Source organism: Apus apus, chromosome 14 (assembly GCF_020740795.1).
Source record: "Apus apus isolate bApuApu2 chromosome 14, bApuApu2.pri.cur, whole genome shotgun sequence".
NCBI classification, from domain to species: domain Eukaryota; kingdom Metazoa; phylum Chordata; class Aves; order Apodiformes; family Apodidae; genus Apus; species Apus apus.
Genome location: NC_067295.1, coordinates 8,552,712 through 8,578,835, shown reverse-complemented (window position 1 = coordinate 8,578,835; position 26,124 = coordinate 8,552,712). Strand labels below are relative to the sequence as shown.

At 48.0% G+C, this 26,124-nt stretch overlaps 1 protein-coding gene across 1 annotated transcript; it reads right to left on the bottom strand.

Annotated features, from left to right (window-relative positions):
* Positions 1-2,990: 2,990 nt before the first annotated feature.
* ITPRIPL2 (ITPRIP like 2) lies at positions 2,991-20,190 on the bottom strand. The gene is made up of 2 exons (XM_051632466.1): positions 20,034-20,190; positions 2,991-8,645 (listed from the first exon to the last, which is right to left on the bottom strand). Exons 1-2 carry the CDS (start codon positions 20,188-20,190, stop codon positions 6,598-6,600), a joined length of 2,205 nt encoding a protein of 734 aa, XP_051488426.1. The 3' UTR covers positions 2,991-6,597.
* Positions 20,191-26,124: the final 5,934 nt, after the last annotated feature.

The window sequence follows — 26,124 nt, the reverse complement described above, 5'->3', positions numbered from 1 at the left end:
TGAGCTCAGACAGCTTCTGGGAAAAGACTTACAGGCTCTGTACAGAAATACCTCTTGGAGAAGTGCCCATGATTCACAATACTTATGACTAGTGAGTTTCTCCTTTTTGAAACACACTAAAACAAGCCTCCAAGCATGTGTGACAAAATCAAATGCTCAGCAGACACTATTACCCCCATACAACCACCCCTTTGGCAGCAGCCCTTTCACCAGCAGACCCAGATCTGATAGCAGCATGAAATACCAGCTGGAGGAAGACCCTGAGCACCACCTCTCCAGAATCCAAGCCTGCACAGCCTACTTCAAACCAAGTGGAAGTCTGTAATGTGCCTCTTGGTACCCTGATGTTTGTATGCCTAAACGTGGTCCTAGGAGGCGTGTTTCCAAGAACCCTTAAGAATATATTCCTAAATGCATTGCACAGCACAGAGAAGTCTTTTGCAACAGAAATAGAAGAATGACTCATTTCCTCTGGAGCTGCTTCACTTGCACAGGCAGTGGAGCAGCTCCCTAGGCCATGCCTGCAGGAACTGCGAATATCAGGAGCAATTTCCAACATATGTAAACCTAGCTGAATTTCGACTGGGACTTGTCTTTAAGACCAGTGATAGCACAGGAGACAGATTCACAAATGGTTCCCAAGCACTCCCTCCCTCGATGGGAGAATTGTATTTCAGCAGTTTAATTTTGCACAGAATAAAACACTGAAAGAGTCAGCCAAGAGTTGCTGTCTCTTGCCCTCCCCTGAAGTGTGGCTACAAAGCACACTCATTTGCTGCTGAACTCAGCTCTAAGTTTTTCTTCTCCCTTGTTTGAAACTGGAAAGGTACAGGCTGAAATGGCAGGGGAGAAGCAGGCCACTGTTCTTCTTTCTCCAGTTTCTATCTGAACAGTGAGACTGCAAAGCAGCTCTTCCACTTTCACCACTAGAAATCCATCACGAGGGTAATTTTTCATCCTTAATTTGATAGCTAGTAACTTCACAGCATGATCCCCATCACTCCCATCATCTTGATTCCTTATCTCCTTTTTTTATTTTCCCATCCAGATTATAGTACAGATTCTTTGTGTCAGGGATAGGCTGGAGAGGATCACTAGTATCACAAAAACCCTTATTGCATCCAGTCAAGCCCCTAGAACTGATTATTCTGTATGCAGCTTTGGTCCTGGTTTTAGGAGGAAGAGGTTCCCAGAGATTAAAAAAAAAAAATGCATGCCTGTAACATGAGTACACAGAAATTTTCTGAGTCTCTGAATCAGCACTGTTATCCTTTCAGTGGAAAAAAAAATAAGGCTTCCTGAACACAGAAGATTGGTACAGGATGACATTTGGTGCACACACATTTGTAACAACCTTTAAGAGTTTGGTGTGTGGATCATTACTTGGATCCTAACAGACTGTGCCAACAGGCACAGTCCATACGTTATCTATAGTTCTGTGGTGGATCAGGACTTGCAAATATGCCAATTCATGGTCACTAATTTAAAACAGGGACGCTGTAGGCACATACAGGAGAGCACAGGTAGTCTCTTGGTTAAGCAACCTGTATGTTTGAGAAACTCGGGATGTACAGGCAGATCAATGTATGGTTGGCCTTCCATATCCTGCTTATTTTGGAGTTTGCAGGTCCTTACCCCTACATTGACTGCCAGCTTCCCACAGCTTCCCTTTTGGCCCAGTAAAAGCAGGGCTAGCTGCTTTTCTGCCAGCTACTCAGATGAATTATCATCAGCCAGAATGTCACTTAACTCAGGGAAGAGTCACAGGGCAGACATTTAAAGATGTAACACAGGAAATCAACCAGCCTGGAAAAGCAAATTTCTCATATCTGAACTCTTTTGGAGCACAAATAAAGAGTCCCTTCCCCTCCAGGCAGCTTTAACTTGCATTAGCAGTACTTAATCAGCAATTCACTACTGACCTTGGCTGCATTACAAGGGAGGTATTTGCACAGAGATGGAGAGATTTTTAAACAATTTATCCAGTGAGTTGGATGCAAACAGGCTTTTCTTCAAACATCAAGCACACAAGTCCTTAGGCCAGTGATTTTTTTGTTAACAGATCTATGGCTGAAGGAAACTCCTCTGTTTCTTTAATGATTTTCTGCTGAATAGAAACTCAGGCTTCAAAGAGAGAAACACTTCAGAGCAAAGAATGAATGGAGACCAGAGGATGGTTATTGCTTTTCAAGGAAGCCATTAATATGAGATAATGCTGTTAAAGATCTAAATACACTTCCTCTGTGCTGACACCCAAGGAATGAGACTCCCAGCCCTGGTCAGCCGTGCAGCCCGGCAGCCCTCACAGCTGCTCCCTGCAAGGGAAGAGGCAGGCACACAAAGATCTGGAGATGGTTATTTTGAGCTTAGCTTTGATTTGATGATTAAAATGCTCCGGGTCTTGCTGTTATTTCATTCCTTAATAGGGAACATCAGCACAAGCCATGACTGTAGAGTTCTGGCATCTCGACTACAGACCGATAAAGGACAGGTAACTTGCTGGCCCACTCCTGCTGGCTTCAGCAGGACTTTTCCCACATTTGATAGAGTGTGACCTATGTGGCTTGAAACAGAGATGCATCCTTTCACATCATACTGAAAAGCTCACACAGATACTGTGAAATGAAGCCCAAGCTATTCATTGAGCACCAGAAAAAGCAGATTTTATGCAGCGACCTGAAACTGGAGCCAGGGAAATGAGAACTGCATCCTTCTTAACCTCAGAGCAAGACAGCCACAAACCTCAGTGTGCTCCATTTCAAGTCAGCAGCACCACAGATGGTGCCAGCTGTGCTCTAGTCTCTCTCCTGGCTCTCCCCCCGTATCCCACTGCACAACTCCCAAGGCATGGTGAACTTCCTCTTTTCCCATGGTTTTGCCACTTCACTAATCTCCTCCTAAAGAGCACACAAACCTCCTGATCAGTTCTGTGGCTGCAGGTAGCTTTTACTGAAAAAACACATCAAGGAATTTAAATCTTGAGGCACAGACACTTTAAAACAGCCGTTTATTACTACAGTGAAATATTAAAACAAATCCACCAACTTTTTATGGAAACAATAAAAGTGCAAATGTATTTTGGTATTAAATAGGAAATGAATTTCTGAATGTTTCAGTAAAATGGGCTGATACTTTGAGCCTATAAACACTTTTTTAAAAAAAATGAACAATAGCAGCTGAACATTTTTGTTTAATCTTTGGTCTTATTATTAACCAGCAAAAAATAGTTGTACCAAGAATGTCCATTGCAAACAGACACTTAAAATTTACATTACTGCACAGATTCAAAATCAAAAGAGGAATGTTTTCGAGATATTCAGTCAGATAAGAAATAACTATGTCTTTGAGAAACAGCCAGCATTTTTCAATATAAAATCAAGTCACATATATGCAATTTGGTACTGTAAATAAACAGGTGTGACTCCTCCTCACAAACACTGTCTAATAAAACAACTTAATTTGCACAGAGTCTTTTCAAAATTAGGCTGCAGAAAAAGAAGACTAAGAACCCACATTAGTGCTAAATAACAGGCTTGCTCTTCTGTGCTTGTGTTCCAATTTACACACACAGAGGCAACCATGCAGAATTCAGGACACATTATTACAGTTACAACCTTAACAAATACATACTCATAACCTTGTTCTGTGTACAGTATCTGTAGGGTGGAAGAAGGTAAAAGACCCACAGGATTATTCATGTAGGTCAAGTTCTCTGTATGTAACTCTTGCAGATAAAGCCCTATAATAGCTCCAGGACATTGCAGGTACCAGTGCTGTCACATTTGCTGTGGAACGAGATTAATACCATAACAGAATCCAACTTTTATCAGCTCCTTATGTCAATCATATTCATGAATGCATGCTTTACAGCAGATAAAGAGAATACACTTACTGTCTCAGCTGTACAACAGAGCCACAGGTTAGTCTAAGAGATTTTCTCAGAACTCCCGACCAACAGAACGCACAGTGCCTTCCTGGCAGGAAGTCCCTTCTCCTCCAGAAAGCTTGCCCAAGCCTAAGGTTACAGCAAACCCTTACTTTTTCTCCTGTCACCAGCCATCACAAACTCAAATATGCCTTGCTGAGCAAAAACTTGCACTGAAGACCTGCCTACATGGCTAATAAACTGAGGGTTTGCCTCACTGAACAGCCCTGACAGATTCAGTCATTTTGGAAAATACTTGGAAGAACTGTCAAAACAAAACCCACTTGAATTTCTTTTCTCTGCACTCCAAATCTGCCTTGCTTTCAATAGCTCTCCTCCAACTTTCTCCCTATGGCCTCTGGCTTGTTTGCAGTGTCTTCACTGAGAGTTTACCAGCATTCTCACTCCCTCTTTAGCCCAACTTTTATTTTCTAAACTATTTACATTCTCCACTATCTCTCCTTGTCATGCCTTTCCTGACGTAGCTGTCTTTTCCTGGCATTACATTTTAGAGAGAAAGTCCCTACCAAGCCTATTACAGACTTCCATGTGTTACAGCAAGACTAAATATACACCAAATGTGCATCTTTTTTCTGAGACAGGGATGTACAGTGATGTAAACAAACCGACAGCTGACTGAAGTGGTTGTGATGCCAGAATTAACACCTAAAAGGGGTTTTAGGTCATGAGTTCTGGCAGCCACAATACCCTGGACCTCTTCTAGTTCTCTGGGCAAAAGATTCAAAGGCACTTTTATTTCAAATACCAAGTAACAGAGGTCGGCAAAAATAGTAATACCAAAAAAAAAAAAAAATCAAAACACCAAAGTAGCTCACTTAGCCTTAAATACCATGTGCAAAGAACATTTATCAATACTACCTATACATACACCATTTGTATTTGTAGAAAGAAGCACAGTGCTTCATGTATAAAAATAACCCAACTTGTGGGTGTGACCTAGGCTGTAATTACCTGAAAATAAGACTGCAGGAGCAGTTAAAAAATAGACAGAAGTAGGCAAACATCTGCCTAGGGAGTGTTTCCACTTAGAAAAATAGACTTTTATAAAGCTTCATAGATTTTGAAAATGTTTGGTTTGTGCTTTGATGCATAGAACTGTAAATAAAGCACACTGGTGTCTCTAGGTACATCAGGGAGAGGAGCAATGTAACTTCAAGTTACCCTAAAGCTTCCCAGAAGTTACAGTTGGTCGTTTATAATTAATTTCAGACTGTTCACAGAGGACACAGTATAGTAGGTAATAAGGTACAGACTCAGCTTCCTGAGCACCAGCAAATCAGGAACGCATTTTGGTTCTTAACACATGGCACATTTAAGCAGGTGAACTGATACAGCAAGGATTTGAAATTCTGAATTTGCTGACACTGTAGGATTCATCAAGTTCCCATACACCATGTACCTCCACTGGGAGGCGAGGACACTTGGAAAGCTGGCTGTGTTACGACTCAACAGGTTATTCCTGGGACACAACCAGGCCAGAAGTGGAAGTCACCTGGCTGATGTTTACAATTAGAGGACACCAGAATCCACAGCCTACAATTGCCACTGTACCATGAACCAATGCTAGATAATTCTGCAAAATCCTGAAATATTTCACTTCCTCCTCCCCATAATAACATAATTATTTGCTATAGCACTAGAAAATCCCAACAGGTTATTTGGTCAAACACTGCCACGATCAGACAACAGGTTAGGGAGTCATCCAAAAATCCCACCCAACTCTCCTACCTGAGAGCAGGGGGTTGCAGCAGTCAGCTTACAGCACTGAGATTTGGACTGGTTTAAGGTTTGTTCCAAAAAAACCCAAACTAAAATTTATTTATTTTGGCTTTGGTCCTTGAGGTAAAATAAAAATAATACTCTAAGCCAGAAAAAAAAAAAAATCTCAACAAGAACTACAAACACACAAACCTCAAAGTATTTCCTTAAACAAAGGTTTTCCTCAGGATGATTCAAACATCATCCCTGTAACAAAACACTAATGCCTCTTCTGTAGCAATATTTAGTGCAGCCAATTATCCTAAAAAAGAAGGCCTTTGTGAAAATAAAGTGCTATTTGTTTCCTTTTATCTGTATTTCAATGCTTCAGTATAACCTTCTCTTGAGCACAGAAACATGCAACTAGATTCTTCATACTGTTATTGGAGGTTTCACTTCTTCCCTCAATTTTACATTAACATGCACATTATATTTCTATTAATCACAATATATTAGATTACACAGGAAATTTAGAGCTTGTCATTGAGCATTTCAAACTGTCAACAGCACCCATGCTCTAGTGCTCAGGACATTTTAAGAGCTTTTTGGTACATTGGGGGTTGGTTGTTTGCACTTAACAGGATTTTTAAAACCAAAATGGATTTTCTATCATAGAAAGTGAATCTAAGAAAAAAGTAAATTTTGTCACTACAAGTTAACATGGATTTGAGAAATACCAGTTTGAGCCTATTAAAGTTAGGTTTGCTAAGTGAACTGATTCTAACATTTCTTGATTAAGGCGTTTCCCCAGAAATTTCACAGTTGTCCCATGAACAACCAACGAGATTAAAAAACACGAATCACAATGGCATGAAGTCTTGGCCTGTGGTTTCCTAGTTTTCTCAGGTCAGGCACAAAACCCCAGAACCACATTTAAACAGATCCCACCTTCCTCAGGCAGATGCGAGCTCACGATGGGCCGGGGCTGGGACCACACGCTGCTCGGCACAGCCCACGGGTGACACTGGCTCACTCTCCTGGCGGCTCCTGCCTGGCCTCGGGGACGCGTGGCACGGCGCGGGCAGTGGCCGCAAGTACCGGGGGCTGCTGTACATCCTGATGAGGAGTGGGGCCTGGAACCAGGTGTTGATCAGCTGGAAGGCGGCCAGGTCCAGCGTGGGCCCATCGAAGGCGTCCAGCAAGTTCACAGGGGTGGCTTCCTTGAGGAAGCGGGGCAGCGCCACGGCATCGGGGAGGCTGGTGTTCCCCAGGAAGAAATGCATCAGCACCTGCTTGCGAAGGCACTCCCGGAGGTACAGCACCAGGTCCTCCAGCCGCTCCACCAGGAACTGCTCGTCCCAGGCCTCCAAGGGCCCCTGCAGCAGCAGGGAGAAGAGAGCCGTCTTCAGCATGTAGGAGGAGAGGACCCGACCCCACTGGGAGCAGAAGGGCTCCTCCAAGCCTTGCGCACGGAGATCCCGCAGGCCCTTGAGGATCTGCAGGCACTTGAGGTGGCAGGAGGAGGCCGGGGCCTGCTCCTTCAGCCAGCTCAGCAGCCGCTGCTCCTGCCGCGACGTGTTGATGCCCCAGAGGGCCTCGGGGGCCGGGGAGCCCTGCGGGCCCTCAGGCGGCAGGGCTGCGAGGTAGAGCGCGTCGCCGAGCGGGATGGCGGGGATGAGACGCACGGCCATGGAGATGTGGCAGCAGACATAGTCGGAGCAGGGCAGGATGTGCAGCACGGGCGGGCGGCCGGGGCAAGCCGAGAGGCTGATGCGGCATCTCTCCTGCAGCCGGTACCGCACGGCACCCAGGCAGCGCTGCAGGTGGCCCTGGAACCAGCGCAGCACCAGCCCCGAGGAGAGGTGGCTGCGGCCCTGCAGCTCCACGCAGAAGCCGTCGGCGAAAGGCCGCTGGCGGCGCGGCCAGCCGTTCCGCGCCCGCAGCCCGCAGACGAAGGTGCCGCGGGGGCCCAGCCCGTCGGCACAGCGCGGCTGGGCTTCCAGGTGTGGCGGCAGCCGCAGGGGCACCAGGATGTCGAAGCAATCGGGGCTGCGCACCTTGTGCTGCTCGTAGGCGCTGCCGATGCGCACGAAGTCCCCGCGCAGGCTGAGGGTCAGCGGGCCGGGCTGCAGCCCCTGCGCTTTGGCGGCGCGCACCAACTCGGCCACGACGCGCCCGACGTGCGCCTTGCTGTGGCCCAGCACGTGGGGCGAGAGCCGCAGCTGCCGCGCGTGGAAGCCCTCCAAGACGCTGCGCCGCGACCCTTCGGGCCCCGCCGCCCGGACCCCGCCGGGCTTGGGGCCGCCGCCCGCCGCCCCGCAGCAGCGGGCCAAGAGGCAGCCCAGCAACAAGAGCGCCGAGCCCTTGAGCAGCGGGACGGAGCCCACCTCCGCCGCGCCCTCCCCGGCCGCGCCACCCCCCAGGGCCTGGTAGAAGCAGAGGAGCGCGGTGCAGAGGCCGGTCACCAGCGGCCACAACACCCGCACGTTGAGGGTGTAGACAGGCAGGGCGCGGCGAGGGCTCGGGCCACGGGGGTGGCCACCGCCCGGCCCCGCGGGCGAGGAGCCCCCGCCGCCGCCACCCCCCGCGTCCGCCCCGGCCGCCCCCAGCGCGGGCCGCGCCGCCGTCCCCCGCCTCGCCCCGCCGCTGCCGGCACGGCGGCTGCCGCGCTCCCCCCTGCCTGCTGCCGCCGCTCCGCTGCCAGGCTTCCTCTTCCGAGGGAAGCGGCGCCGCGTCAGCCTCCGAATGAGCTCAGAGGAAATGCCACGGGCGGCGGGCCCGGCCGCGGCTTCAGGGCCGGGGGCGTTGTCCGCCCGGGGCCGCCCGCGGGGCGGGGGGCGGCACCGCCCGCTTCTCCCTTCCCGCCGCCGCGCTGGGGAAGCGCGGGGAGCCTCGGGCGCCTGGGAGCCAAACGAGCGAGGCCCGGGCCCCCCACAGCCCCAGCGGCGCCCACCCCCGCGCACAGCCCCTCCGCCCCTCGTACCGCAGCCCCCACTGCCGCCTGCAGCAGCCCGACATGAGCGTGTGAGCTGCCCTGTGGGCACCAAACCCACGTGTCCGTGCTGCCCTCACCGCAACATGAGACTGCAGGGGTTTTTGATGTCAAACTGGGTGTTTCTGGATCCCCACATCGGGGGACAGTACATAAAAATCATACTTCACAGGAAGAAGCTTCTGTTTTTAAGATGCTGCACACAAAGTGAAACTAGGTAACTAAGGTGAGGCAGTGATTAATGCACAGAAAACCAAACCAGGGTGAGGAGTGAAGAGTACACTTGGGAGCTAGAAGATGTCCTAACCACTCCAACACTGACCCTTGGGGTTATAATCAGTAGGTTTGGTTTTGTTGGGTTTTTTTGTTGTTTGGTTTTGTGTTGTAGTTTTTTAATGAAAAACACAGATGTAAAAGAAACCTTAGGCAGCTTTATAACATCTCAGCTAGCACAATATTCCATGACCCATGACCAAGAGCATATTTTCTGACAGCTGCAGAATGGATGCAGTCACAACCTTGCTGCTCAGAAATGTCATTCCGTAACAGCCATGTCTTTGAAAACAACCAGGAAGTGAAAAGCATCTTTCTTCCCCACTCCTTGTTTCATGTTTTCCTTTGTTTCTTCACAAAGCCAGATAAGAGGACAAAAATATACATCATGCTGCTTATTGCTCATGACCCGTCACTTCAAACAGTTGGTTCTGCACCCCCAAACTTCAAAAATGTTTGAAAAACACAGCTGTGCTGGTATGAAACCCATCCTTCCAGACATTTCCTTGAAAAATAACCACTGGCCCATAGGTCCAATTTCTACTAACCTGTGCTTTTTTGCACCCACAAGCCCAGTGTGTTTCACATGCCTTCAGGTCTTGCTGCAGGCACGATTTTTCAAGACAGCCAGTGCTTTCTTTTCATGCAAGGTTGATTTGATTAGCTGCATGTCCATGCTCAGAAGACAGACAGCTACATCTGCAGGAGCTGGCATGGACCTTCCTGCCTGTCAGGCAGCTGCTGCCCACGGGGTGAGGCAGAGCTGAGCAGCACCGCGATTATCGCTGTGGGACCCACAAACAGGGCAACGGCTGCAGCTTCCCAGCCAGCCCTGGGCCCCTCAGGCTGGAGAAAATGCAGATGTCACCCCAGCCAGTGAGACAAGCCCAGGGCCAGCTGGCAAAAAAGCATGCAACCAGCCACACCAGACCCAGCAGTGCAAACACTGGCTCAGCACACGCTTGTACACATGCCAGGTGGTGCTGGTGCAGGCGCAACCTGCAGAGTAACGGGTTTTGCACTAGTAACCATGATCTCAACATCAGGACCAGAGTGAATCCACAACACTGATTTTTACTACAGCTGTTTACACTACCAGCTAGTTCCTTCTCACCTCCTCAGCCAGTGGCAAGGGGAGAGCTGTAGAGCCTGGGGCTGATAAAAGACAGCGAGGGGCCTGGTTTTCAAGACTTTGGCCAGGACCTTGGCCGTGGAGCACACGACTCCCAGAGCACAGCATGGATCTCTAGGCAAAATGCTGAATACATCACAGGTGGGAGAGTTCACCGAGGCTGCTGGCAAGTTATAATGCTGATGCTCCTTGTTTTTCTCATAAGCAGTAGTTTTTTTGTTCCTGTTTAGAACTAAAGCCAAACAAAACCAATGTTTATGAGGTTTTTAATAGCAATTGCATACTCCAGAAATAGGTTGTGCACTAATAACCATTACCTCAATCAGGACCAGAGAGAATTCACATCAATCTTTACTATCGTTGTTTAAATCACCCATTGTTAAAATAGATGTTATCTAAACACTTGCTTCAAAATGTCCCACAAGCAGGAAATCCTGTTCACTAAGTAAAGAATAATTACACTTATTCACATACAAGTCTGAGCTAGAAACAGAAGCCCCAGTATATATGATCTGCATGATAACTCTAGAGGAGATTTGCAGAGGCAAAAACTGTTGTGTATTGAGCATCCATTAAAGTTTCTCCTTCAGCAGTATTTAATGCATCTGTTGGAACTCATCCGTTAATGCTACAGTCTGCCAGGCACTGAGACCTAGGCAGAGCAGTCTGCATCAGCAAGCTCATCATCTGAGTAGGCAGAAGAAAGTAGCAGAAAGACAGAAGGCACTGACAGGTCTGCAAGCAGACCTGGCTGCTATAAACCACATACAGCCCCATACAGGATTTCCTTGCTGTAGAAGGATGGCTTCCGGAGCAATTCCTACAACAATCTCTTGTCCAAGCCTCTCCATATTACAGATAAATGCCCTGCCTCTATGCTCTGACCAGCACCAGCTCATCTCTGACTTGCCCCATATTGTTTGAAAGCCCTCAAAGACTTATTTTGCTTAGAAACTTGTGTGAGCAGGGCATTTATTTCTACCCATTGCACTGCCATCCAGGAAGCCATGCCCGTATGTTTCCAGCTAAGCAATCACACAGGAGCAAAACCACCCCAGCCTATCTGCATTAGTGTCAGTTGGCAGGCTGAGCTGCCTGACAAGCCGTGGGCATGGCAGACTGCTGCTGGAGCTGCTGGTATTGTGAAAAAACCAACTGCAGCATCATGGAAAGGAAACATCTTTCAGCAAGGGAAGTGCAAGTGCATGACTGTCTCATGGAAAGGGAATCAGCAGTAATTGTGAATGGGAATGCCCTCAGGTATTTCTATCAGAGATGTTTCTTGGATTAATAATGGAAACATTGAAAACTTTCCAGGTCAAGACTGCAAGTCTTGCACTTGCTCTTTAAGTTCACCATTTTATGTGATGCACATATGAATGGCAACAGTCACACTGATGTGCAGCTTCCAGTGCTATCTAAAGGCTCCAGGCAACAAGCCCCATTACCTCTTCCAGGGCAGAAGAGGGGGTCTGACACACTTTGCTGGTGCTCCCAGCAATCAGCCCTGCACTGTGCCTTACCTGCTGCACTGCAGGCTCTTACCCAAGAGCTCAGGTGGCAGGACAAGGTCCCAGTGTGTCACCCTTCCCATGCAGGAGCCTGTACAACCCTCCCTTTTCCCTACCACCCCAGGGCTCAGCAGAGCTTGGGGGTCTGAGGACCCCCAAGTTGGAGCCAGGTAACCCCCAGGCTTGAGAAATACCAGGTAGAGCCAAATCTTCCACTTTGTGCTTAACTAGTTTAATAAAAAACAACTGAATACCAATCTAATGTAAAGTGGACCTGTGTGTATTCAAATGTAAATTTAATCATCAACTGAAATGGTTTAGCTTAATTAATGGTAAGTCACTTAAACATATATTTGCATCATAACTTGCTAAGCTAATGAAAACTGATCACATAACTAAGCCCTATTTAGCTGATTAAAGCAGAGTAATTTAAATGAGAATTGTAAGGGTTATTGTGTTATTTGATTGATTTTAAAATCAATTTAGCAAGACTTACCATTTTAAATATGTATGGATCTTTAATGTCTTTTTGCTAGTGAAGAAAGGACTTAGGAAAGAGAATTTAACACAGGTTTCAACTTGCTATTTATTGCTCACATTATTGGAACACACTTTTCATTTGCTTCCCAAGGAAACTATGCTGCTTGTCCAGCACTCCCCCTCCAAATAACTTTGCAATCAATCTATCTGGTTTAAGTTGGCCATTGGGAAGGAGAGCAGAAGCCCAAAGCATTGATGTATGCAATTTTATAAGAGAAAGATCCTGTTAAGGTCCTCAGGCTGCAGCAGGACATCAACAATTCATCCCCCTTCAGAGCAATAATCCCAAAACACCATTGGCTGCTCACAGAATCACCTGTTGGTTTTTACCTTAAAAATACATGTTTTCATAAAGTAGATTAAACTTCCCTGACTTTCCCCACTACAGGTATAAATTCCATCTATGAGCACTTGTGAATTTATCCTGGCAGAGTCTCAAGTTGCACAGCTGAAACAGCTCCTTGGTGATACATGTCACCTTAACCACAACAACAACATTTAAAAAGCTTCTGTTTTTCATAAACCAGTGCAATGGAGTTAGAGAAAAGGCCTCAACTCACCCCACAGCTTTCCACCCATGTCAGCAGCCCCACATCAGTCTCACTGACAGCCTTTAAAGAGCAGCAGCAGCAGCCACCTCCCCTCCAGTGACTCTCAATACCTGGTCCCAGCCACAAGCCTCCCAAGCCTCCTTGTCTTTCTGGGCTTTTGTACCCCTAAGATTGCCACAAAATTAGAGACAGGGCTTTGTGCCTGACAAATAACCTGCAGCACCGAGCTGCAAAGATGAAGCTTCAGCACGAAGCAATGAAATACAGCACATGGAATCAAAAGTGAGCACCCAACAGGAAACAAGCTCTGTTAGCAGCTTACAGCCCTGGATAGTGAGATGATCCTGGCTCAGCTGGCACTCCTCCTGGTGAGCCTGGGCTGGGTCACCCACGCAGGGAAAGTGAGGGAAAAAACAGGGTGGGAGGAAACCTGAGGGAGGATCAGTCCAGGGAAATCAGCTTTTAAGCACTCAGCAATTAGGGTGGGAAAAGCTGGTGCTCTGGCTCACAGCACCTGTCTGAAGGGCTGGAGGACAGGGAACTTTGTTCTAGGCCCTTACTTCATCCCATCAAGGACAGAGAATGAAAAACCTAATGACTCAAAATCAAAGCGACTTGTAGAGAAAGAAAAGCTATCCAAAACTGATAAAAGGGCCCGAGCCAGTCCTGTTTCCCACCCCTGTGTTCCCAGAGGGACTATTTAGCTGCAGTCCTTGGGCTTGGGGAGGTTTCACCCCACCAGTGCCTGGCAGCAGTGCACAGCTGGTGGAAAGATGCTAGGGAGATGCTTCAGGCACTGCTCATCATCACTCAGTGCCTGGTATAGGAGATGTCTGCACATGCAGTTGTTTAAATCATGCCTAAAACCCCAGCCTCACTCATACAAACCTCCTGCTCCAAGGGAAATTCCTTACTAGCTCGTCAGCCCTGTGGGGGGACCAGCATTGCAGCACTGGAGCCTGAAATCCTGCCAGGAAGCCTAAACCCCATCTTTTCCCAGCATCCCTCGGCACCAATTTCTCAGGCTGTGCCCCTCTAAGATTAAATGTTCCACAGATCGATGCAAAACCACACAATTACTTCATTAGCAAGACAGCAAGTGCAGCCTATACCTGTCTTTGTTTAAGGCCAGTCAGACAAGCTCATTAAGTGACAGCTATTTTTACATCTGGTGTCATAGGTTTCCTTATTATTCCAGTACCAACTGCTTGAACAGAGGTAGGATCATCTTTCATGTTCTCACTAATTCAATATAATCTATTTTCTTGATTTACCATACAGAAAGCATCAAACTCACTCCCTGAACTGTGAAAGAGGAGTCATCCTTCCCATCTCACAGAGGTGCAAATGAAAAGCAAACCCACCAAAACAACAGGAACTGTGCAGCCTCATGTAAGTGAGGCTGAGATTAAGCCCAGGCTGCCTTTACAACAAGCTGGTTCACAGCTACTTTTTATTTCTTACTTCACCCTTAGGAACCAGTTCTGTCTCCTGTTCTGTTTTCCATCTCTGAAGCAACACCTGTAAATGGAGCATCCCACATCAGGGACCACAGACCTGGCACTGCAGAGCAGAGGTGTCACCAGCCACCCTCACCACAACTTGCTGACCCCCAGAGTAGCAGAATAAAGGGATATCCACAGTGGCCAAAGGATAAAAAGCTTGAATTAAAAAATAAATACCCACCCAAAAAAGACTTCTGCTCAGATGGCAGCTCTTTAGAGGACAGGACATTGATCTCATATGAATGTGTTATTCCCCTCCCATCTCTCTGCTCTCGCTGCTGCCGTGGTGTGACAGATGACAGGGGCTCAGGGAGACATGCCTCAGGCTGAGCAAATTCCAAGCTCTCTCTGAGAGCACTTTGATATTGAAAGTTAAACACTTGAACATACCTTTTGCTCTGCTGCAGTTACAGCTTTTCTGATCTGAGGGAAGCTTTAACAACTCATCTCTGTGGGAAGATTTTTAGTCATTCAAGAGTTCTGAAATTCTGAGTTTTGCATCTGAATTTACTAAGAGATTTCAGCTCACACAATTTCAGCACCAGCCTTTGGCTCTGGAACAAATAATATTCCCACTTTCAAAATCAGTTTTTTGTCAGGTTTATGAATTATAAGCCTATTTTAAATATAATTCCTGAACACATGAGAGTACAATGAATTATTCATTATGATTGAATGCTTAATTGCATTTATTTCCCTTGTTTTAATGAATTATTCATGGACTTCTGGACATTTATCTTACTTGAAGCTATACACCATATACTTTGAATGAGCAATTTTGAACCAGCAGGTTTCTTGGACACATTTTTCCCCCCGTATCCTGTCATTGTAGTTTGTGCTGTCCATACAGCTGCATGTGTTACAGCACTGACTTAGCTCCTTAAGGAGATGACTAAACAAACCATAGCATAAGATTAATGAAAGGCAGGTAGCTGTACAAAGAATGGGTATCTCCCAGCCAGTCAGCCAACAAGTCCCTTTAGGCCCTGTCCATTGATCAAAGAAGGGTGGGGGGGAAGAAAAAAAAAAAAAAAAAAAAGAAACAAACACAACTTAGTTGTAGTGGCCATCTTTATCCATCAGCAAAAAGCAAGCCACCCAGGCCAAATATGCCTCAACAGGGCACAGTGGCCTGCTACATGGAAGCTTGATGGCAGCAAGGTTGTCTTCTCTTGGCTTCCAGCCATGCTTGCAGGTCATCACAACAACATGAAACCACCTGTCCTCTGCTTCAGGGAAACCCAGCCCCTGCTCAGTGGTGTGGACACAACATTTGTCACCAGCTCACCAGGAAGGGCTGAGAGTCTTTGAGTCCAGGAAAGGCATAAATATGCCTGTGTGCTCTCAACATCCCAGGAGAGCCCTGGGAGAGCACCCAGCAGGCTTCAAGACAGGGCTAGTAAAATGGTCTTGCCAGCTCTCCTAAACGTAAATGGCTCCATCTGCAGCCACCACCGATCTACTTCTCACCTCCCCAGGCACAGCTGACTCCACATCAGAACATGCTCACTGCCGGTGATCACAAGTGGGGCTGCAGCAGCTCTCCCCTCTGAAAACCCTCTCCAAACAGAAGGCACACTGCCCATTCCTCAGCTCAACAGGGATATGCAGTGCTGACAGAGAGGCATGCTCTGTTGTGTATTTGCACAGATATTTTCACCTGCCCATCAATAATCAAAATCAATTGTCCTAATATTCGTAAGTCGTTACCTTCAGCACAGGTTTGATTCTTACTGTAACCCCCTGAAGCAGAGCATTGCTGGGCAAGGGACCCGGTTGGACTCACCCAATGGCCTCAGGATTTGAATGAGCAACACCTTAGAAAATTATTTTAGAAGCCAAAGAAAGCAAAGCCTGTGGAAAAATCAGACCCTACTTCTGCCCAGCAAAACAAGAAAAATGAAACACCTAAAATCCATTTAAAGCTGCTTGAGCGTGATTTAAGGCAAATAGAGATGAGTGGTGGCTACGACTTCTGAAACATCATAGCATGCAAGTCTAAACACAGGGGTGAGAAGTAAGGGCACGGGTCCAGCTCCAGACAACAACGGAATTTGATCCACTTTGGTTCTTTATCCTTAACAATAAGCCAAAGAAAGCAAGACAGTGACTGAATCAAGTCCATGATAGTGTGTTGTAACCATTCCAGGTTGTTGTCTGTTTACATGAGAAGCAGATTAGCATCTTGGTATGTTGGGAACTCGGAATGTCTAACTGTTGCCTAAGATGAACAGGGTGAACATTGAGTAAGAGCAGAGCATGGCAAAATTATCGCCTGATGCAACAAAATCTATCATTGGTTTTACAACATGAACAAATAATCTCTAGAAAATCTCTGTATACTTCTCCTTTTGGCCTTATACTACGTTTTCATACCTAACACATGCAGCTCATGTACGCAATTTGTTCTATTAATTTCTCTTGGCTGCGACAATAAGACTTTGGAAGTGAAATTTCTGAGATTGGGGTTTTTTTCCCAGTAAATCAGAAAGACAAGGGCAGTAGAGAGTCCTGCTGATTATTCTTAACTCACCACAGCTCAGCCTGAAGTTAATACTCAGTACAAGATGACACAGAGTGTATTACAACATAATTTCTAAAAACAAAGCCTGCATCAGTATCTCATGTATTTTAGTAAGTGCAGGGAAGATAAAAAGGGGGAAAAATAGAACACAGGATTTTCTTAATAATAGAAAGTCACTGAAAACACAACACAGGGATTTCACCACTGACAGTGGTGAAAGAATGATTTCTGTTTCAGTGCCAAGTCTACTGAGAATGATGAGTTAATTGGAAAGAAATATTGAACCATCAGGTCACTCTACAGGTCACTTCAAAGAAATAGCTTTAAGTAAGCATTTTTACCCCAACATCTTGCATCTTTATATCCAAGCAGAGTATCAGGTGGGCCCAGGTGGCTGTTTCAGCAGTTATGAATTGTCAGCCACATGCTGATGTCAAGGTTTAAGGCTGAAAACCAAGCCATACTTGGCCTGCTGCATTTGGGATTTTCCCATGGATTAGGCAACAACCCATGGGAAGGCTCAAGGTTACTGATACCTTCTTCCCAGGATAAATCTTCTTGCTGGTCACCAACCTGGAACATCCAGTGAGCATCAGGATTGGTGCCACATCTGCTGGAAAGGAGCATACATGGGCTGTACTAGTACTTTGTGCTCCAAGTCTCCACATTTATGACAAATTATAAGCAAATACAACCAGCTCGAGAGTCTGTCTATAAACACATGTATCTGTCATTTTCCTTTGCAAGATTCAGCTCCCTGAGAAGAGAGAACTGATTTCTCATGCATTATCCCTCTAAACATATGCCTGATGTCTTTACCAGATTCTCACAGTTTATGTAAACAATAGCACTTGTGACACTTTAAACCAAGATGTAATTATTTCTCATTAGCAAATATTGCTGTAATATTTGGGTGGGAGGAACTGAAAAGCAGACAGTTGTAATAAGGAAAAGAGGAGAAGTGGAAGACAGCTCCTTATCTGTCACTAGCAGTCAGCTTTTCCAGGTCCAGGCTGGAACTGAGCCATTAATATGCACTTGCAGAACAATCTCACCAGTGATTTTAAGTCCTGCTGCTATTCTTTTGCTGGATAAAAACACTTAAAAGCAGTGAAGTCTGCACATATTTGCCAGATATCAGGAATGCTGTACCAATAGTGCAGGCACTTGGGAAGTTCAGCTCCTCTCCAATTGTGTCTCTAAGGTATTTCTGCCAGACTTGCTCAGTGGCCGCAGGCAGGTCACTAAAGCCACAGAAGTTCAGCCTGGAGCATCCCATTATCCCTGCTGCTCTTGGGCTTTGTATCAGGATGCTCCATCTCTCAATATGCCTGTCTCAGTTTCCCTCTATGATTCAACTGATTTTCGTCTCTCCATTTTGCAGGCCCAGGCCTGGAGTGAATAATTCCCATGAGAAAGGAAAGGGTCTAGCAAACTCAGCTGGTAACAACCTTGAAAAGTACAAACAGAGGCCAAGATGATGTTCATAACACCAGCTGCTCTCTGGTGTTGAAGAACTGAGAGTCCAGCCTGGTCACAACTAGGCCCAAAATGGAAATAAATTAAGAAAGAAAAGACAAACAGCACAGTTTGCTTGGTGAGAAGAGGGCCTTCACAGTTTCCCCACTGTTTTCCTTTTATTGTCCAATGAGAGATTTTGAAGGTACAGCTAAATAGTAAAGTGACAGCAGTCAATCCACTTTATTCTATAAAAGCCTGGTCCCATCTTTGATTTGGAGGCTTTCCGTACACTTTCCCAGGAGGTTGTTAGACCTTCTCCTCTCCACTGGGGACACCTGCCAGAGATTAATTCTCAAGAATCAAGACCCACCCAGGGACGCCCAGCTCTGGCCAGGCAAGGGTGAGACATAGTTTCATGTGGAAATGTCCTGACAGGGAGTGACACTGCTTTCTTTTGTCTTTTAATGGGGAGATTACTGATGGAAGGCTTCAGTACTCAAACCTACCATCAAAACCAACAACTTTTTACCATCAACACACAATGGCACAACCTGTTGTCCACCAGAACCCCAAGGTCCATCTCCCCAGAGCTGCTCTCCCACAAGTCAGCCCCTAACCTGTATCGACACGTGGGGTTGTTCCTCCCCAGATGCAGTACTTTGCACTTGGTGAATTTCATTATGCTTCTCTTTGCCCACATCTCCAGCCAGTCCATGTCATGCTGAATAGCAGCACAGCCTTCTGAGTGCGTCAGCCACCTCTCCCAGTTTTGCACCACCAGCAAATTTGCTACTGGTGCACTCCATCCCTTCATCCAGATCATCAATGAATATCCTGAATAGGGCTAGACCCAGTACTGACCCCTTGGGGGACTCCACTAGACACTGGTCTCCAACTAGACTGTCTCACTTAGCAGAACTCTCTGAGCTCTGTCCTTCAACCAGCTCCCACTCCACCTCACTGCCTTATCATCTAATCCACACTTCTCGAGTTTGGCTGTGAGGCTGCCATGGGAAAGCCTTGCTGAAACCAAGGCAGACCACAGCCACTGCCCTGCCCTCATCTATGCATCCAGTTATACCACTGTGGAAGGCTATCAGATTGGTCAAGCATGATCTCCCCTTGGTGAATCCATGCTGACTACTTCTCATGACCCTCTTTTCCTCACCATGTTTTGAGATGGCACTGAGAACAAGCTGTTCCATCACATTTCCAGGGATGGGAAGTGAGGCTGACCAGTCTGCAGTTACCTGGGTCCTCTTTTCTTGGACTTTTTGAAAACTGGAGTGACTCCAGTCCTCAGGCACTTCAAAGATGGTGGAGAGTGGCCTTGCATGGTTTCTGCCAGCTCCTTCATCCTCCTGACTCCCCCTGTGGTCTCAAAGGCCTGGGACTCCTGAGAGCTGGCCTTAGCAGTACAGACCGAGGCACAGAAGGCATTCAGAAACTCCTCTACAGCCACCACCACCAGGGCAGCCACTTCCTTCAGCAGCAGGCCCGTTTCCCCTAGTCTTCCTTTTGCCTCCAATATACTTAGAGAAGCCCTTCTTCTTGTCCTTGCCCTCCCTTGCCAGGCATCATGCTAAGGAGGCCTTAGACTGAAGGACCTGTTGCCTCCCTACATTCACTGAGAAGGCGCCACAAGGGGCTGGGCTGCCCCAAGCTGGGCAGGGAGCCGTGGGGCTGGTGCCAGGAAGTTGAATCCAGGCTCTTGAGCAGTGTCCAGTGACAGGACAGGGGCCATGGGCACAAGCTGGAGCACAGGAGCTTCATCCTAGACATAAGGAAAAGGTCCTTTACTGGGAGGGTAACAGGGCCCTGGGGCAGGCAGCCTGGAGAGGCTGTGGAGTCTGCTTCCCTGGAGACATTCCCAGCCCGTCTGCAGGTGCTCCTGCGTGACCTCCTGTAGGTGATCCTGCTCTAGCAGGGAGCTTGGACTCGGTGTCTTCAGAGGTGCCTTCCAACCCGGCCACCGTGACTCTGTGAGTCGGAGGGAGAAGGGCGAGGCGGGCGGGGGCTCCCTCGGAGCTGCTTCCCGGCCCCTCTCGCCTGCGCATCGCGGTCGTTTTGTTCTGCGAGCGTTTGGGCTCCTGCCGCTCCCGAGAACAACGCCCATATGGATGAGAAAAAAAGTGTATGACCCTCAAAAAAAAGGAGATGGGAGAGAAATCAAAATTGACACCCTCTCACTTGCTGCGCCTTCCCTTTGCGGTTTGGACAGGGATTTCCCGCTTTACGAAGCGGTGCCCGAGTGTGATCCCGGCCCGCAGCCCTTGGCCTCCCGCTCTGCCCGAAATGGCGGCGCCGCGGGGCCCGGAGCTGCCGCCGCCCGCGTCTCGGGCCTGGCCAGCCCGGCGGGCCGCGCTCGGACCCCTCTGCCCGCGCCGGGCCGGGATCTGCGGCAGGCTCTCACTCCTGCCATTGCCCTGCGCGTTCCAGGGGCGGTTTTGCCGCTCGCAGGGTCTCCCGACGCGACCTGGCGCCGCGAAGCCCTTCGCCTCGTGGCTCTGCCTAAAATGGCGGCGGCGCCGGGTTTTCAGCTGCCGCCCCCCCCGTGTCTCCGCCCCGGGCCGGGCCCAGGGGCCGCGCTCCCGCTGCCGCGCGGGGCCGGCGCTGGGGCAGCCTCTCGGCTTCGTTTCTAAGGGGGTAAATCGGTGCTGAGAAGGAAATTGTTCCTCGTAAGCACTGGTTTTAGGACAAAAGGGAGCATTATGGGTTGGGTTGGGTTTTGGTGTGTAGCGTTGTATCTGAGATCTCACCTGGAAAACACGCGGTTCATCTAAAGATAGAACTGTCTGATTTGCAGGCACAATGGTACAAAATGATGATTCTGTCCAGCTTTCAGATATAAAACCAGTTCTCAGTCAGCAAGCTTGTGTACTTTATATATCAGGTGATAACAAATAGTAAATGCATTCAGAATATATTTCCTATTATTGATGTTTTTCCTCTTTTCTCTGGAAGCTGATGAAGTTGCAACAGCTTTTTGAAGGGAATGTCTCCTGCAATATTCCACTAGCCACCAATGTTTCTACTTACAGGGATTTTACTCCTAACATTCATCTTTTAGAGTGACTTTTTCAAGTGAAAAATGTGATTTTACTTTGTGCAGTGGCCCTGGACCTCAGAAGTGTTTTTAGAATCGTGCACACACAGCTAAGAAACAAGTATACAACTCTGAAAAAACAGATGATAGAGCAAGAAAGTCCTCTTACTGGGAAAATGAGAAAGCAAAACTAAAAAATAGCAACAGAAAATACACACATGCACAAGGAAGCAGAATATAATTGCTGATTTGAGTTACAACACTAGATCTGGGGCCAAGTAGTTAGAATCATATGTGCACATGTGTACTTCATTAGGTTACAACAGTATTCTTTTAATTTTACATATGGTACAACTAGACCCTGTTTATTATTTGTGTACAAACCACTCTTGTTCTTCAATCTGAGGGCTTAAGATTGCCACATCTAAACTGTTAGATGTGGAGAAATAACCACCAAAATAGCTGACACACTGCAAGTGATCACCTGTGGTAAAATAGATAATGTTTTATATGTGCATCAAGTGCCACATCAGTTTTTCAATTTTTAGTTTGCATGTTTCCTTCAGATTCCTTGCAATTAATTAGGAAAAAAAAAAAAAACAACAAAAAACTTGGCAGTTTTATCTTGAAAAATAAAAGTGATCCCAACTGCACTGAAAGTGTCTCTGTTCTAAGTGATAATCGCAGAACTGAACAGAAAAAAATGCATCTGCTTTAATCTACTCTATCCAGCAGATGGCAAACTCGTTTTATAAGAAACCAGTCAAAACCGCAGTGAGAAAGTCAGCGTGTCTCCTCTGACTGGCGGGACCTGCCGAGCGCGGCCCGCCGGGCTGGCCAGGCCCGAGACGCGGGCGGCGGCAGCTCCGGGCCCCGCGGCGCCGCCATTTCGGGCAGAGCGGGAGGCCAAGGGCTGCGGGCCGGGATGGCGGCCCGGGAGCCTTGAAGGGGCAAAACCGCCACTAAAACGCGCCGAGGAAAGCGCGGGGAGTGAGAGGGTGCCAGCTTTCCCAATATGAGGACAGTCCTTCTTCACCATTTCCTCTTTCCCTCCCGGGTCCTGTTTCTTCAGTCTCAAATACTTCTTTCTTACCCATGTGAGCATCCTTCTCAAAGCAGTGCTGAGGTCAGGACGCTGCTCAAGAGAAAAACACGTTTTCCACTTGAAAAAGTCCACCTAAAAGCTGAAGGTGAGGAGGAGGATCCCCATAGTAAACACACTGGTGGTACTGGAAAACCCCAGAAGACGTTTTCTTCAGAAAACAATTCTTTCTCAGCTCCCAGAGAAAAGAAGAAAAATACCAATAATAGCAAAGTGAATATATTCTGAACACATTGAGTAGTTGTTATTACCTGATATATAAAGTACATAAGCTTGCTGACTGAGAACTGGGTTTATGACTGAAAGCTGGGCGGAATCATCATTTTGCACCACTGTCCATCACCAGCCTGCAAATAAGACAGTTCTATCTTTAGGTGAGCCGCATGTTTTCCAAATGAGATCTCAGATACAACGCTACACACCAAAACCAAACCCATAATGCTCCCTTTTGTCCTAAAACCAGTGCTTACCAGGAACAATCTGTCAGTACTGCTTTACTCTGTTAGAAATCAAGCTGGTATCTACCTTTATATAGCAGAGATAGTGCCCTGTGGTTGAGCTGAAGCCTTTAACAGCAAGAACTTCATGTAATCCGTAGATGACAGGTCCTCCACTTGATTTGGACGCATGCCCGAAGGTCCAAATATTCAGGATATTTTACTGCCTAAGGACAGACCAAGAAGATTCAAAAAATATCCTGAAATACTTCGTGGAATAGCCTGAAGAAAACACTTGTAAAAATACAGAGTATGAATATGAATAGATTTTTTAATTCACTTATAAAAACCTATTCTTATCTACAACATTTAATACATTAAGTTGCAGAGCCTGTTGCAACTGGCAGCAGTTCCGTGAAGTTACATAAAGTAGCATGACAAAGAAACCAAAGAAAGCCTTCAGTGCTCAAACTAAACCTACCATCAAAACCAACCATTTTTTTCCATCAAAACCAACCATTTTTGCCATCAGAAACAACAACTTTTTACTATCAAACCCGACATTTTTTTTATTATCAAAACCGACATTACCGACCTGGACCATCGGACCCCACCTTCCCGGTATTTGCCCCCACCGTGGAATTAGGGGCTTTACCTTAAGAATGGTACGTGCGCTCCCCGCAGGAAAGCGCTGCAGCAAAATCTGGCAGAGCAGTTTACATGTTAGCGGGAGAACATCAGCAGGACCACAGAAAGATCTGCCACAAATTTAACAACAAAAATAAAAGGTTTGTGCCTGTAGGGAGTTTAGTTGCACCAGGTAATCGACGGGGAAGGTTTCATTTGTTAAGAAAAATCCGGCTGTCGATTCGTGGTTTCAATTTCAACTGCTGAAGCACAGATCCGAAAAATCCCCGTTAAGAATGCAACAAAAATACTGATTTTTTCCGTACGTTCAGTTTGTTACCAAGCAAAGGGATGAATCCTGCTTGGATTAATCCTATCTAGGGCTGTGTCTTACAGGAAGGTGTCACCCTCCTGGATTTCCCGTTTAAAAACATCAAATGCATGTGAACGTGTTCGGGGTGTTTTCACACGCAAAGCCTAAACTCGCGCCAGCCCTGTCATCTTACCCCTTTCCTAGTAACTTCGTGTTGCTTAAACCACAACAAATCTAAAACATCAGAGAGGTTTTGCTGAATAAAAAGCAGATTAACGCAGTCGTCAAATCTTACTGCTGCTCGTGAGTGAACGAGCAGGCAGGAATGAGTTTGATCCTGCTGGCAAGTACCGCTCCACACCCGTGCCTAGCGCAGTGTCTCCAGGCTCCAGCCGCGCGGCCGGAGCGGGTGGGACCCCCGGGCGGGGCGGCGGCCCCAGCAGGCGGCGAAGGGACCCCCCGGGACCGGCCGCGATGCCTCCGCTCCGCTCCGCGCCCGCCTCCTCCGCCCGCCTCTCCCCGCTCCCGCTCCTGCCGGACCGGGACTTGCCGTTGCTTCCCCGCTCGGACCCGCGGCTCCCGGCAGAGCCGCCGCCGCCCGCCCGCGCGTTCCAGATCGGGTTCCAGCTCGAGCTCCAGCTCGAGTTGGGGTTCGTTTCGTATCCCTTTCCCCGCCGCGTTGCCATGGGCACGGAGTCGCCGCCGCTGGATGCCAGGCCGGTTCCAGCCTCCGGACAGGCTGCAACGCGCGGCCCGGGCTCGGGAAGGTGAAGCTGGGGCGGGGGGCGGGCGCTGAGGAGGCGCGGCGAGGGGCTGGGGCTGGGGCTGCCCCGCCGGGCTGGGAGCCGGGCTGGGAGCCGAGCTGGGAGCCGTGGGGATGCGGGGCCGGCTGGCAGGAGGATGGGGCCAGGCTCTTTCGAGCAGTGATAGTGATGGGGGGCACTCGGGTCAAGCTGAAGCGTCACGCGAAACATAAGGAAAAGGTCCTTTACTGGGAGGGTAACGGGGCCCTGGGGCAGGCAGCCCGGAGAGGCTGTGGAGTCTGCTTCTCTGGAGACATTCCCAGCCCGTGTGCAGGTGCTCCTGCGTAACCTCCTGTAGATGATCCTGCTCTAGCAGGGAGCTTGGACTCGGTGTCTTCAGAGGTGCCTTCCAACCCGGCCGCCGTGACTCTGTGAGTCGGAGGGAGAAGGGCGAGGCGGGCGGGGGCTCCCTCGGAGCTGCTTCCCGGCCCCTCTCGCCTGCGCATCGCGGTCGTTTTGTTCTGCGAGCGTTTGGGCTCCTGCCGCTCCCGAGCGCGGACTGTGCCGTGCGGGCGCTGCGCCTGTCCCTGCAAGCAGCCTTTGGGTGTCGAGCCCTTGTCAGGAGCCAGAACCCTTCCGAAAGGCAGAGCAGGGCTGACCGAGTTGGTGCTTCAAGCGCGGCACCGGTAACCAACGGGCATCGGAGTCGAACCGAGTCCCCCGAGCCCGGTGCCGCCGGGGGAATCTCGGCGGGCAGGGAGCGAGCGGTGCCCCTGCCCCTCACTGCAGAACTGCCTCCCAGCTCAGGCTGAAGGGAGAATTCATTTCGCGTTCCTGGCTTGGTGGCTGCATTATTTTTTAACGACAGTAAAACCGGCACAGCCTGTGTGTGTGTTTGGGCTGTTTCCCCCTTTGCTCTGTCTCTTTGGCTCTCAGGAGCGCTGCCGTGTGGAAGTGCAGTTTGGAGCTGAGAGATGTAAACGTGCCTGCTCTTGGGGTCTGTGCTGGCGTGGTTTTCTGTTGCTCCTTCTCCCTGCCGAGATGTTGTTGTGTTGCTGAAAATGTTTGTTTTGTAAGGAGCAAAGGCACAACCGCTGCCCCCTGGCTGAACGCAGCCTTGTGAACGGGGTCTTGTCTAAAATCTTCCTGTGACTTAAAAAAATTAAAAATGTTATTTGTAAATGTAATGGATTAAATTCCCATGAAAGTGTAAGAAACGTCATCTGTCACCAGCTCTGCAGAAGTTAAAAGTAATAGTTACACAGTTTTGATGGAAGATTCTGCCTTACTTGCTTTCTTTTGGCTTCTATGTTTGGGTTGTGTTGTTTGGTTTTTAAAGATTCTTACCATCTATTTAGTTCTTTGAGTTATTTCTTTGTGACTTAGTGACAGGATTTCTCCTTTTCTCTCTGGAGTGGTTTTTGACATTCTTATGTCAACCAGAACTTTTCCCTCTGTTACAGTCGAAAAGACACTATGATTAAAAAAATGACATCTCATGCTGCAGACTTGGACTGGGCAGCATCAGGAGATCAAAAACCTTTTGCCCAAAGAAATCTAGGTAAGCGTGTCTTTTGTGTGCCCCCCCTCCTTTTTCTTAAAAACAAAAGAGAGGTAGAAAATGCAGTTCTGATGGTTGCAGTGCTGTAAATGGGACTGTGACCAGTGCAGACTTCAGGTACTCTGCAATGTTGTGAATACCCTAAAGCAACTGGAACTGGTG

Excerpts from the sequence above, each read along its gene's own strand:
- ITPRIPL2 (XM_051632466.1), bottom strand. The coding sequence starts at position 20,190 with ATGCGCAGGCGAGAGGGGCCGGGAAGCAGCTCCGAGGGAGCCCCCGCC. Across the intron at positions 8,646-20,033 it reads AGCAGGATCACCTACAGGAG|GCGGCAGTGGGGGCTGCGGT; the intron begins GTCACGCAGGAG and ends GGGCTGCTGCAG.